At 41.1% G+C, this 13,379-nt stretch overlaps 1 protein-coding gene across 1 annotated transcript in view; it reads right to left on the bottom strand.

Moving 5' to 3' along the window:
* Positions 1 to 1,752: 1,752 nt before the first annotated feature.
* Positions 1,753 to 13,379, bottom strand: part of tex2 (testis expressed 2) — a gene marked incomplete at both ends in the record, with an annotated part of 12,149 nt that continues 522 nt past the window's right edge. Inside the window, 11 exons of the mRNA XM_079253059.1 lie at positions 1,753 to 1,905; positions 2,362 to 2,482; positions 3,379 to 3,588; positions 3,889 to 4,011; positions 4,578 to 4,698; positions 6,579 to 6,678; positions 6,879 to 7,022; positions 7,885 to 8,168; positions 8,890 to 9,253; positions 10,204 to 10,404; positions 12,156 to 13,379. The exon at positions 12,156 to 13,379 is cut by the window's right edge and continues 522 nt beyond it. Of these exons, the coding sequence (XP_079109185.1) occupies positions 1,753 to 1,905; positions 2,362 to 2,482; positions 3,379 to 3,588; positions 3,889 to 4,011; positions 4,578 to 4,698; positions 6,579 to 6,678; positions 6,879 to 7,022; positions 7,885 to 8,168; positions 8,890 to 9,253; positions 10,204 to 10,404; positions 12,156 to 13,379 (3,045 nt within the window). The remainder of the gene's footprint in view (positions 1,906 to 2,361; positions 2,483 to 3,378; positions 3,589 to 3,888; positions 4,012 to 4,577; positions 4,699 to 6,578; positions 6,679 to 6,878; positions 7,023 to 7,884; positions 8,169 to 8,889; positions 9,254 to 10,203; positions 10,405 to 12,155) is intronic.

Raw genomic sequence — 13,379 nt, forward strand, 5'->3', positions numbered from 1 at the left:
CCAAATTTTCCACATTCATTCACTGCCTCTGAAAATAAAGTCCTTTTGGGTACTTTATAAAGTGGTGCTCTTAATATTTGGAGGTTGGATAAATTTTGACAAGATGAGGAAAAATAAGGTATTTGAAATATTTTCAGCTTTTTTTTTTTTTTTTGGCTTTAATAAAGCTCAAATGAAAACTGGTGGGATAACTGTTGCAGCCCAGAACTTACATCTACAATAAGGGAGTAAAAGAGAATCGCAAAACATCCAAGCAAAAGATTTTATTGATCCACAATGATCAGAATAGTAACATTCTGCGACATCACTGAACACAACAGCAATGTTTGACATTTTTATCACTGTGCAAATGAACGACACCAATGTGAAAACTAAAGGGCATGTCTTGACAGACGATGATGGCACAAAGACTTTCTTTCCTCAACTGATGCAAGAAATGTGGCTCACCATGAAGGAATGTTTGATTATTTTAAAGGCACTTTCTGCCTCGTACACTAGCCAACACACGTCTGAACAGAAAATATATAAACTTATAAAAAAAAAAAAAGTCAGCTGGGAAACAGATGGGTGTCCAGGCAGATTACAGATTTCCTGCGGTTCGAGCTTACTGGTGGTGTTGCTCTTTAACACAGATGACACAAAACAGCAAATCAACTTGAAAATACAACAAATAGCATTCATTAGCTGGATGCTAACAGGGTGAAATAGTATGGCTGATATCCAAAATGCTGCTTAGTGAGATAACAGAAGTAGGCTTATTTCACCTACAAATCTTAGATTGACCTACATGTATTTGAGAGGGTTGCAGCCCAGAGAAAATACACTCTGCAGTGTCTTTCGATCTTTTAAATTTCCAGCTTTGAAGATTAAAAACTTACTGTACATCACTGAAATGGCCACAAGAGCAGAAAATAAAGACCTGATAGCTTTATTAGCCACCTAATACCTTTTTCTTCAAAACATGATTGAAAGATTGCTTTGGCTAAAAAAGATGTAAAAAGTATTACTTTGACTCAACTCCGAAAAAAACATGGAAAGAGCGGTTAAAACATGTTTCTAAAAGTGTGTTGCCAGTGACTGAGCTACTCTACGCACAACCTGGGAGCTGCACTCCTACTCTATACATTCAACAGGCCTAGGCAAAATTGGACCGCTATGTTTGCAGATAGATTTTACTAACACACAGTCAAAAGCACACAGCCTGTATAACATGACTGTGTCCATGGTGAAATTCGTTTATGGACACAGCGCCATTGATCGGTTTGCATAAAAAAGTGCCAGGTAGCAGTGAGCGGTTGGTAACAGGTGGTGGTATCCCTGGGACACAAGAAATAATAAAAGCAGGGGATTTTAGCAAAATAATCTCAGAGCTTTGGGATAATTCTGTTAATTGTACATATTCTTCCTCAGTGTCCTCTTCGAATCCTGACAGTGATAAACTGCCTGGATAGAAATGTAACACAAAAAGTTTGCAATGTACAATTATCATGTTTGGTGCAGGTGTACCATGCCGTCTTTGTGTTACATAGTCTCCAATGCATCAGAGAATTTATTCCGAGTCATTTTCTTGCTTTTAGTGGCCATAAATGATTTCTAAAAAAGTTAATTTGAACTTTTTTTCTGCTTCGAGGGCTTATTTCATGGCTGAAAAGTGGTTAAAAATATTGAAAAGCTGACAAGGTCCATTGTTTGCACCATGTTTTCCGAGAGGCAATGGGGGCTTCATATGTCGTTATGGTGATAACATGTCAATCACTGAACATCAGAGACCTCAGAATCCTCCTGTTCTGGATCCTTCAAGGCATCATTTATCACAGTCATCAAGTTGGCATTTGAACGTGGATCCATGGCAGAGTGCATTATGGGTAGCCATATGTCATCCATGTTTGGCATCACAAATATTTTCTGTGGGAGAAGAAAAGTCATTTTAAAATAATACTTTGATAAATGAAGACAAAAGAATAAATATTATAAATCTGGAAAAAATAAGTCAAAAACGTCTTTTAACCAATTCTTTTAAAAGGTCTTGTTTTGTTGTCTACGATCAGTGTTTTGCTAATGCATTGCACAGTGGGAGTGGTGTTAAAATTACACTTCTGGGGATTCAGGCAGAGGTAAATGTAGATGTGAGACAGATCCAGCAGGGACACTTTGCTGCAGTAGTTTGCAAGTGTGCCTAAAGGCAGTTATCTAACAGCCAGCAGGCTTATCATTACCCTGGCTAGGCTGGATGGGAGAGCCACAGGAGCACAGCTTCTTAGTCCATGTAAATGGAAAGTCGTAAATTAATAAAGGAAGCTGCTTTCATAACCTATATTCTCATTCGGCAATAACAGTAACGTCAAGACGAGCTTTAAATACCTGGAACTCCTGATCCAGCTTCTTCTCAATCCACTCTGTTACATGTACCAGAGTGACCTCCCGTTCTCCCAGTTTGGGCCGAGCTTTCAGCTCTAGATGAGGAGGATTGCGGAAACCATACCTGAAGAACAAAATGACATATTCAGGAAAATTATGACACAATCTCATACAAGCTGGAATGCAACTGAATGATACAGATTAAAGGAGAAGTAGAGGCAATAACACAGATGAAGATAGAGCTGGTGAAAACACATTTTCTTGACCAGAATCACAAGTTCAACATCGATTACAGGTGCATCGCTATGCAAAGTTGTCTATTTATTCACTTATATCCTGTAGCCAGGCTGAATTTATACGTCGCTGCTGCTTATGTTCTTGTAAACATCATTTAGCAGTTCCTACTTTCGTGTCTTTTGTTGTCAGATATGAGATTGTACATTTTCCTACATTTTGTTCATCAAGTCCAAACAGAATACCATTTTATCAATGACTGGTTTAGAGTTGCACTGACTGAGCTGAACCTTTTTACAAGATAGTTAATGACTTTTTGCAGGTCCCGTCCCAGGTCCCAGCACTGTTGTATTGAATGTAGGAAGTTGGGAAAAGGCAGTATTCTTAAAGCTCATAATTAAGTTCGGGAGGATGAATTTAAGTATGCCGTCTGCTCAGCTTGGGAACAGTTGCAGAATCTGAGGTAAAATTAAATGCTTGTATAGAATTTGGAGACAGAAATGTCAGGCTGCAACTGTTCCTGTTTACAAAAATAATCTGGATATGACCTGATTATTTTTCTGCTCATGTTGTTTCTCTGTAGTTTTGTTAAGATCATAATGCCGCACATCTTCCCTGATTAGCATGCTGTAATGCTTTCAGTTCTTAGATGTTAAAATGTTCTGTCCATCATTATAAGCATGTCTGCATTTGCCCAGCAGAGGGCGCTGTGTTAATTTCTCAAGCCTGGATCGCAGCACATGGGCTGCTTATAAGCAACAGTTTTTGGTCTACTTTTGAACGTACCATATTCTGTCTGTGGGGGGAGGTGGGATGTTAACAGCCAGTGTCCCCTGGCACTCTTGCACCTCAACAGTGAGCAGCAGGGGTGTGTTGGATACCTCCTCCATCTTCTTCTTAATGAACTCAGTCTCTGTGGCTTTCTGGAAATACTTGGACTTGGCTATCTTGTCCACAAAGCGCATGATCTTGCTTGGTCTGTGGCCTCCTACATATCTGCGAGAAGAGAGGAAGGAAGCAGGGAAGGGGAAATGGGGAGGGAGGAGGAGTGAGTCAGGTTCATCATTTATTCATAACAGCATCTATCACTACTCAGCACCCACGATGGAGGAGAGTGACTGTAGGTGATCCATTAAATCAATAGCAGTCCTCTAAACACGCTTTGCTGAGTGGGTGGGATGAACCAAGGGGAAAAAAAGAAAAATATTCAGCTTCAACACGTCAGTATGAATCTCATACAGCCAATTTTTCATTTCAGATACATACTGACGTCGTGGTAACAATACGTTTGCTCACCCCTCAGCTCCAGGCAGAGTCGGCTTGTCACTAAGGAGTTCTGGGGGATCCTCTTCATCCGATGAGCCAGCACTGGACGACTCCTCATCGCTGTCTGCCAGACAGTATGTCCGTGGCCTTGGCCTGTTGCACATACACACAGAATCATATCATTTGTGCAAAATAAGACCCTGGCAACTTTGCACAAAAACTATTTTAAATCAGTACCATTTCCATTTAACTTCTTCCCAACTAAAGTATATATCACAGGAACTTAGTCTCCACTGCTTCATTCCAGGTTAAGACTCAATAATTCATATGCAAAACAAAACCATATATTTTAGTGACAGGCAGTTGTAAACATTCATACCCAAACTCACCGTAAATTGGACAAATCCATAAATGTAGGCATCCAAAAGGGTGGGATTAGTATATGAAGAGAGGGGAGTAAAAGCCAACACAAAAAAGGGTAGGAATTGTGAAAAACACACATAACTAACATGGATCTATAGGCAAATCTGTCCAACTACAGAATAGTTAAGAGCTGTTTGTTTAGCAGAATTGCTTCATCCTTAAAATGTTTTATTCTGGCCCATTAGTGAGAATGTCCGAAGGATAATAACCGTAGGATAACACGCTCAAAAATCAGTAAGCCTTTTCCAAACAAGAATGTTTCAGAAGCAATACTGTCAAAAGAAGAAATGATGTACCATTCTTTCCCATGCTCTCCCAGCCCCTCGCCTTCTTTTCCCAGACGGGCCAGGTTCAGCTTGGTCTCTAGTGTCATGAGGAAGGATCCCGTGTAGGAGACCTCCAGATCAAACCACAGGCCTGAAGCAGACAATGACAGGAGTGTATGGATATGTAGGGACAATTGTTTACATCCCCCACAATACTACATCGGAAACAGGAACAAATCATTCTGATTGCTACTCCTTTTACAGGAAACAGGATCTTTTGCTATGTTCTCACCTAGGCTTCCAGAAAGACCTGTCCTCTTGCAAACACTGAAAAAGTTGCTTCTGCGGCTTATTATTGACTGATTTTATGTGGATATTTGTTTTTGATTCTTCCTCTTTGCTCTTCTTCATCTTCCAGTCACTATCTCTATTTATGTTCCATAATTTGTATGTGTTTTTAAACAGTGCATGCTTAACAGACAACAGAAACACAGTTATTAAAATGGTTAATTAAGCTGGTTTAAAACTGCTGGAATGTAAAATGCTATCACTGAGAAACTCCATGAATTTTTGTAATACAAAAAGTACCTGGTTGAACAATTCACAGTATGTCAGGGTGATTGGCATAAGTCACTGTCAATTTAAAAGTACAGCAAAGCTGGGAAAAGGTTTCACACTACATAGACAAATACCTCGGCAATGTAGTTTGAAAATTACTACTGTGACATCACTAAAGAATTGATCCATGGAAATGTATGTATGTATATACATATCTTTATGTAGGAAGTGCGAAAAAAAAAAAAACTATCAAGAGACAAAGACATTAGACACCATGAAAATAGAGGATCCAGGGACCTTTGTATCAACCATCATGCTAGTTATCGGCATTAAATTCAGCAGCTGTGCTGATATATGATCCAATCCTGGATAAGAACAAGACAGTGGAAAAATTGTGGATTTTTAGTTGACCAAAGATGAGCCAAACACTATTTTCCATTGTGAAAGAGTAGGTGCAGGTGGTGAAGCATTACAGATGACCAGGTTTTCATTTGGACAACCAACACCTGAACTGGAAACGCAACAATAAGGCTTTCTATGAAAAAGGACTTTTACACATATAACTGACCATGTCTACCCCTTTATGGCTACAGTGTATACATACTGCACCATCTCAAAAAGTTAAAATCATTTCAAACTTGTTTCTTGAAAATGAGTCTAGTGACCTCCACAGTCACCAGAACTCAATCGTCTGGGACGTGGTGGAACCGAATAGTCTCATCATGGGCAGCTGACCAATCATCAGCCACTGTGTGATGCCATCATGTCAATATGGAGCCATCTGTCAGAGGAATACTTTTTATGTCAGAAGGAATTAGTTCTGAAAGCAAGAGAGGCTGAAACTTGTACTAGCGAGGTGATTCTATCAAAGTGACCGGTAAGCGCATATCTAGGGGGAGTCAAAACATTTGTAGAAGGCAAACCATGTCACTGTCACTATTTTCACAAGAATTTAGGCTAAATAGAGCGACAACTCATCACTGAAACGTAGTAAAAGCGAGTCTCTTCCTTGGCTCCCAACTTAAGCTTCTCTAATTTTCTTTCAAAACTGGCTGCTTAAGTTGGTATTAATACGCCTAACATCTCTGTAAAGTCACTGTGTGTTAAACTAGTCCCTCAGACCAAGCTCAAGGCTGGTGGGATGAGTCAGTGTTTTACTGAAGGATGTGTTCACAAAGATGTGAAGCTTAATTACTGTGGCTTAATACTGCAAAGCGTGCAGACTCTGGAGGAGACGGGGAAAGATGGGTGCAGGGGTAGATCAGGTGTCTCAGTCAGAAGAGAAAGAATCAAAGAAAAAGAAAAAGTCAGAGCATGCTATAATTTGTCCAAAAGGCGAGGAATAAGTAACGTTATGATGACAGGTAAAGAAGAACATACAAGGAGAAGAAGGCTGAAAGATATAAATGGCTGTTATGGGAGACCACCCAAAACAGTGAAGCCCATCATATCAAATGTAGTTTCTCTTCCTACCTTGGTGGTCCACAGAAGGTTTAGAGGCATGCAGGATCTTAGGAATGGAAAATCCCATGTCTAGTTCTGTTAAAGTCAGCTCATTCATCACATATGGCAGCTGAAAGACAAGAAAAACAGTTAATATGAGTAAAAACAAATAAAAACAAATACAAATGAAGCCAAAATAATCTCAAAATGATGTCTTGAAGTTGCCTGATTGAAATCTTTTCTATTTGTTGACATTTTTGCTGTCTTTATCTGATTTCACATATCTATTTATTTTTATGTTTACTTAGTTACACTGGTATCACTACTCACCCTGATCTTACTGAGCTTCATTTGGATCTTTTTGGAGACCACATTGGCCCAGTACTTCTCTCCCAGGAAGTCCCAGAATATCCTTCCTAGAAAAGCATTGACCCAGGCCTCTGGCTCTGCAGCATCCTCTGAACTTCTATGCAACTGATGGACACACAGACATATGTGATACAGTTTTTATTTTCTTGACTTAGAGAAGCCAATATGTTTAAATGAAGTCTAAGAATAGTCTTTGTTAATCTTTGGATTGATCCATGCCCGGTTATGTCCATGGTTGAGAGTTGAGCAAATATTAAGCTCTTCATCTTGGATTATGTTTTAAAGACGGGTGTACAATGAAATTATACTGTCCATTCAGGCAGGGCCATTTCAGACAGACTTATTAACCTAACAAGCACATCTTCGCACCCAAGCTGTGAGGAGATAATGCTCATCATCTCAGTATCCTGCTGGCTTCTTCAGCATATTTACATCTGGTTTGGGATGCCCATACAAATAACTGCAGTCATAAAACAACTTTATTTCCTTCACTAGAGGAGCTATTTCAAGTAGATCACTAAAATTACGTCTTTTAAAAAAAAAGCAATCTGTGTTTGAAACTATGTCATGCGATCATCCTCAGAGTCTTGAACAGATCCTTTCCTGAAGTCATCCGACTGCAACTCTACTCTCCAAATTCATGTTGAGACCAAATTACAACAAATAGTGGGGATAAAAATAAAATAGCAGTTTGAACCCAGAGTAGGGGCCCGAGGATCTTAGTTCATTATTCAAATTAGATAGCTTGTTTTATGCTCAACAGAACATCAGCATAACAAAACAAACATTGCTTCACTTGTGACCAAAAAAACTCCCTGGAGTATTTTTAAGTGACAATTAAGTTTGTATTAATGATAATAATTATTACACTAATCAGGGGCCATGTTTCAGACTTCACCAGGTCAGATGCCCAACATTTCTTGGCTGCTTCTCAGCAGCTTCTGATATGCATCCATGTGTCTCACACCTTTTTGGTAGTTTTAGGGCTGCTCTCAGGGCTGTTTCCAGGGCTCTCAGCGGGGCTTCTTGGTGGTGCCTGAGGGTTAACATATTTAGCCATGTAGACATTATAGTCCAAAAGCATCTTCTGCTTCATCCCTCCGGAAGAGCCATAGGAAAGAGAAGCGGCGGTCTCTCTGGGACGAGGCTGCGATAGCTCCTCCTGGCTTCCCCTGCTGCTGCTCCTGCTGTCAGCCTCCAGGCCTCCACCCAACTGGCTGCTGCCACTGCGGCTGTGGGACGGCAAGAAGGCTACAAGTGGAAGAAGGAAAAGCAAGATGTAGAGAACAAAGAGGACGGAGTAGTGTAATGAAAATTATGCACCACCAACGTTTTCAGATATTCTGATCAATACTTCATTTTCATACATGATGTATACTCAAGATTTCTAAAAGCTTCAAGATAATTAGCATCTTCTTTGTATTCCCTTCTCACAATGCACTGCGGTACTGAATTAGCATACTGGATGCTGAATTAGCTATGGATAACACACTGCATCCTCTTTATGAATCATACTAAAACAGCTGTAGTCATTTTCGCAAGAGCTTGATATTTAAATTGCCATTCCTGTAATCCTGTCCACTCTGTGCTGCTTTTATCGCTGCACCTACACAATGCTAGAGTTTCTCTTTGTGTAATACCTTATCCTGACAGGATTATATCCCACTGTGGAAACCAATACTATAATATGCTGCTTCTCTGTGCACGTAATCCTGCTGACCCATTCACACTCAGCTGTTCACTCACTTGTGGGGATTGGCGGTTCCTAAGCTGAGGCTTATGCACAGATCTGATTGCTGTGCAGTTACACACTCGTGAGAATGGTTCTCCTGATTGGGAGTAGTGATGTGGGGCCATGAAACTACAATACATGTGTGTACAAGGATGTGTCAGCTTGATAACCTAAACTACTCTGCAGTGCATGTTTGTACTTTCATCTTTAACAGGGTACGCAACTCAACCTAGAGCTTACCACTCTTGCAGAAGCCAGAGAGACTACCAGCTCTTCCCTCTGACTTCATCCTGGATGACAGAAGAAATCTCCGGAACCACTCTTCCTTTTCCCGACCAGTCCTCCCAAACAAGTAGATTGTCAGATCCCCTCCACCAGAAGTTGGTCTTTTGGGTTCTTCTGCCGATGTGGAGCCTTCAGCTCTCTCAGCTTTGTCTGTTCTTTCCACCTTCTCACTCAGACCTGTTGATTTATCCTCCCCAGATTCAGGTCTTTCTTCCTGAGCCTTAGACATGAAGTCCTCCTGCTTGGCCAGTTCAATGCAGATGGGATACTTCTTGTTCCAAACTCGCTTTCTTGCCAAACTCTGGGGCATCAGGTAGATCTGTGAAGGACGTATGGAGTATATAAACATCAGTAACATGACCGTTATGGGGCAGTATTTATGCAATGCTTGTGTGTTTTGGGTCATTATGTTCACATGTGTGTCCATGTGTGCTTGACTGACTATTTTTAGGATGGAGCTCATGAACAGATGTCCTCACTTCATTATTTTGAAGTTCCTGATATAATTCAACTGTAAAACAACTATGATAAAACCCCACATGGGATTATGTTGTTTTTTATGTCGTGCTTTTTAAAGTGTCCAGACTCAAGCTAAAATTCAGCGAATCAGCATTCATTTTACAAGGTTGTTAGGTGTATGGAGGATTGCATGGGCTGAAACAAATTCCCCTAATCCTTCACCTCTTTTGGACTGAGCCACACAAACCCACACAACTTGTAGCCCACCTTACACCTGAAGACAGCTTGGACTGGTTTCAGCTTTCCCCCATAGTGTGTACATGAAATAGATGGATGACATCTCTTAATTGACTTTTTGGTCATATTTGAAAAATGAGAAACACGAAAAGAGAGTTGTGTATTTACATCACAAGCAGTCGTAATCCAATAATACACGTAATCCGTAATACACCAACATAAAAAATGATTTCTTATGGTTCAGCCTTCAGAAATGCAAAACTATTAATTCTCTATTCCAATTCAAAAGGCATGGAGTCAAGTGTCCAGGGTCAGTGACCTGTGATATTCACTCCATGTTTATAGAAAGAGTGCAACTCTGAAAAGGAGTAGATTTGTCACTGGACAGGGCCTATTAGTAGGCAGGCACTCAGGCAAAAGCAGATGTGAGGAGATGTGTGCTTGATGTCGCTATCTGTTAAGCTTATCAACACCAGGGAGTCAGCGGAGACACACACACACACACACACACACAGGTCAAGAAGAGTCAGACTCTTCTTGACCAACATGATTCCCAAAGAAAAACTCCATCACCTTGCTGTCAGTCAGATCGTAGATCTTCTGGCTGACGTAAGTGACGTCAGGTTTAGGCTCGTTGTGTGTGGCGCGACGGGAAATGTTCCGGTTGGGCTTCGACAGACGCAGGACTGAACCCTCTAAACGGACGTAAACAGAGTGGGTGAGGGTGGCGTGGTACATCTCTGGGTCGTAGCTGTGGATTTCATTCATCCAGCCCTGTAAGATTGAGAGGAGCAGGATCACTTAGGTCAATCACAGACATTAGTGAAGGCCCTCCTGGATTTTGTTTAGATATGCTCTTTTGTCTCTGTGCAGAAGAGCTTTTTGAGGATTTGTGCTGCTGAGCCCTGGAGTGATTTCCATTACAGACAAGAGTCTTTTTATAATGCAGTGCTGCCTGGGGATCTCTGCTATTCATCACTGATTTTGGCCTTACAACATGCATGCATCTCAGAATTTTTTAGAACTGTATATTTTCTTTGTATTTCTGATATGTATATATTTATTTATTTATTTTTACCTTTTAATATTGATGACATGTGATTGGTTTTTTTAAAAAAAATACAGCTCTTTTCCAGTGTTGCTGTACAGTTTGTAAGAGAAATAATGAAAAATGACTGTCAAAAAAAGACAAGGCTGAAGCCAACTATAGAAAGGGAAGTCAGTCCCCACTGCTGTATCTCTGCTCCTGTTTGTTGTGTGGTCTATCATTCCACTGCATGCATCCCTTTCTGCACAAGCGCTGAGGGTTTCTTTCAGAACATCTGTGCCCTCTGGCCACAGGGCTCCCCGTGTGCAACAACTTAATACCTACATACACGTACACAAGCTTACATAACTCCTAAACATTTCATTTGCTCAGTCTCTGCAGCACTGAGTTGATCAGATGAAGAGAATGGGGAGTAATTCTGGCGGCTCTCTTCTTAAAATGTTTGTTTAAAAAGAAAAACTGGGGTCCTTTCTGGAAACAAGTGTTATTTAACCTCACAGTGCCCCATGAGGCTGCATGTAGCTTCATTCTTATCCTAAATTCTGCTTCAATAAGCTCACTGGACATTAAGTTAGTTGTTCAAAAAATTGGCTGAAGATACAAAATATTAGCTAGACTGGGACCCTTCTAATGACAATTTATATAAATATAAACCTTTATATAAGAGTGTTAGCTTGATTTTTGACTTAAAACTAAAGTACTATGCAAAAGTGTCGAGTCACCTTTCATTTCTTCATAGTCTGCCTCCAAAGAGCCTGACTTTCATGGAATACTTTAAAGTAGTTTTGAGCAACACTTCACCAGAATTTTATAACACATTTCAAGGCTTTTTTTTTTTGTATTCATTTTCAGTCCATTTTTTGTGCCTGTTTATTTTCAGAGAAATATGTTTTTTTCTTTAGCTTTAGTTTCTTTTGCTAATCGCTTAACAATCAAGCCCTATGACTCATTCCAGCACAAACATGCACATAGCTCAGGGGATGAATCTGTGCTCTGTGGACATATAACAGACAAATTAAAGAACCCATTTTAATTGCGATCTTTAGGCACTTTGTTAGAAGCAGCCTGTCACACTTGTTTCTTTGGTTGCATCTACAAAGAGGCTGAGTTATTCCAAATTACACAAGAACTGGACTATAAACTCAGCGACAAGAGGTACTATAGAGTGATGAATCCTCTATAGAGCCCATGTTACAATATTAAAAGTACTAGTAGTATTATCTGCACATAAAACACAAGAAAAGGCAACAACATCCACACTATGCTGTTTGTCTTGCAAGTTTGCAACCATCTAGAATGTGTAAATCTTATTGAAGTATGTAATCTGACTGAAAGCCAATATGGCTTTAGCCAATCCTTTATTGTAAATACAATAATTGTTGTATTGTAAATTTGTTTGAGATAAATTTAAAAAAAAAAAAAAAAAAAAGGAATTTCCGTAGTAATTCATTGAGTTACATTCTGCTGTTTGACTCACCTTGAATATTCCTGGTTCTTTAATATCGAGCTGAGCGATATTCCACGGCTCAATCCTCCCCCTCCCAATTCTGGTCCCTGATGAGGAGCGTCGAGGAGAAGATAGCCAAAGAACAAGCAAGGCCAGCATGAACCCAGCTACAATCCCATGCAACACAGCACATACGCATGGAGGCACTGGAAGGACTAAGTACCAATAAACCAACTGTGTGAAAAAAATTAGGCCAGTCACAGGCACATTGTCCACTTCGTCCTCCGTCTTGTCCTCCTCTGTATCAAATTCACTACACAAACCAGTGCTGCCAGTGTGTGGCTGCCGGGACACGGACTGATCTCCATCTGGAGTCTCTGTGTCAGTACACAGCTCAAAGTCTTCACTGTAGAGTTCACAGAAGTCCTCATCTTCCTGTCGAGCTACCAGGGCGGACATTGAGCAACGGCCCAGAGTGAGAGAGGGGGATTTGTTGAGAGCTGACGATGATGACTGGGTGAGAGATGGAGCTAGTGCCAATGAGGGGAAAGAGAAAAAATCCGTCAGGAGCGAGTCAGGAGCCTTTCCTGTGGGGGTTTCTTCCTCTTCTTCCACCTCAGCTCCCTCCTCCTTGATACTATAATTGTTGTTAGTTTCTGCATGTCCGTTTACTGCTGTCACTCCACTGAGCTCTGACGCGCTCGAGGAGAGCGACTTGGCACGATGGGCGCCACTTCCAGCAGCTCCCACACCAGACTCGTCCCCCATGATCTTACTAAACAGCTGCAAGGGATCTGACATCACCTCTGAAAGACGTCGCTTGGTGTCCTCGATTTTGGCCTCCACTTCTTGGACTTTAAAGAAGGACCTACCATCTGGAGACATGATGGGAGAAGAGGGGGCTGTTTTGGAGTCTCCTCCTGCTTGGGTGACAGCGACGGGGCAAGAGGATAAACGGGGCTGGGAGAACTGTTTGAATAGCTGCATGTTGCGAGGTGGAGGTCGATGAGAGAGCTGCACCGGCTGATGTTGAGGATAGTGATGGAGAGGCCCTTCCTGGTGTTCTGCCTTAGATGTGTCCGTGGACAGCGACTTAACAAAAGATTTCATCAAGTGTCTATGACGTGCGTGCGGCGGAGCAGCACTGGAAATTGCAGGGCTGGTTTCTCGGGACTCAACATCGTTGGACAAAGACCGAACGAGGCTGAGAAAAGGCTTGGAGGATGACAGCGCTGCAGGCTTGCAGGGGGAAGA

Source organism: Telmatherina bonti, assembly GCF_933228915.1.
Source record: "Telmatherina bonti genome assembly, chromosome: 14".
Taxonomy (NCBI): Eukaryota; Metazoa; Chordata; class Actinopteri; order Atheriniformes; family Telmatherinidae; genus Telmatherina; species Telmatherina bonti.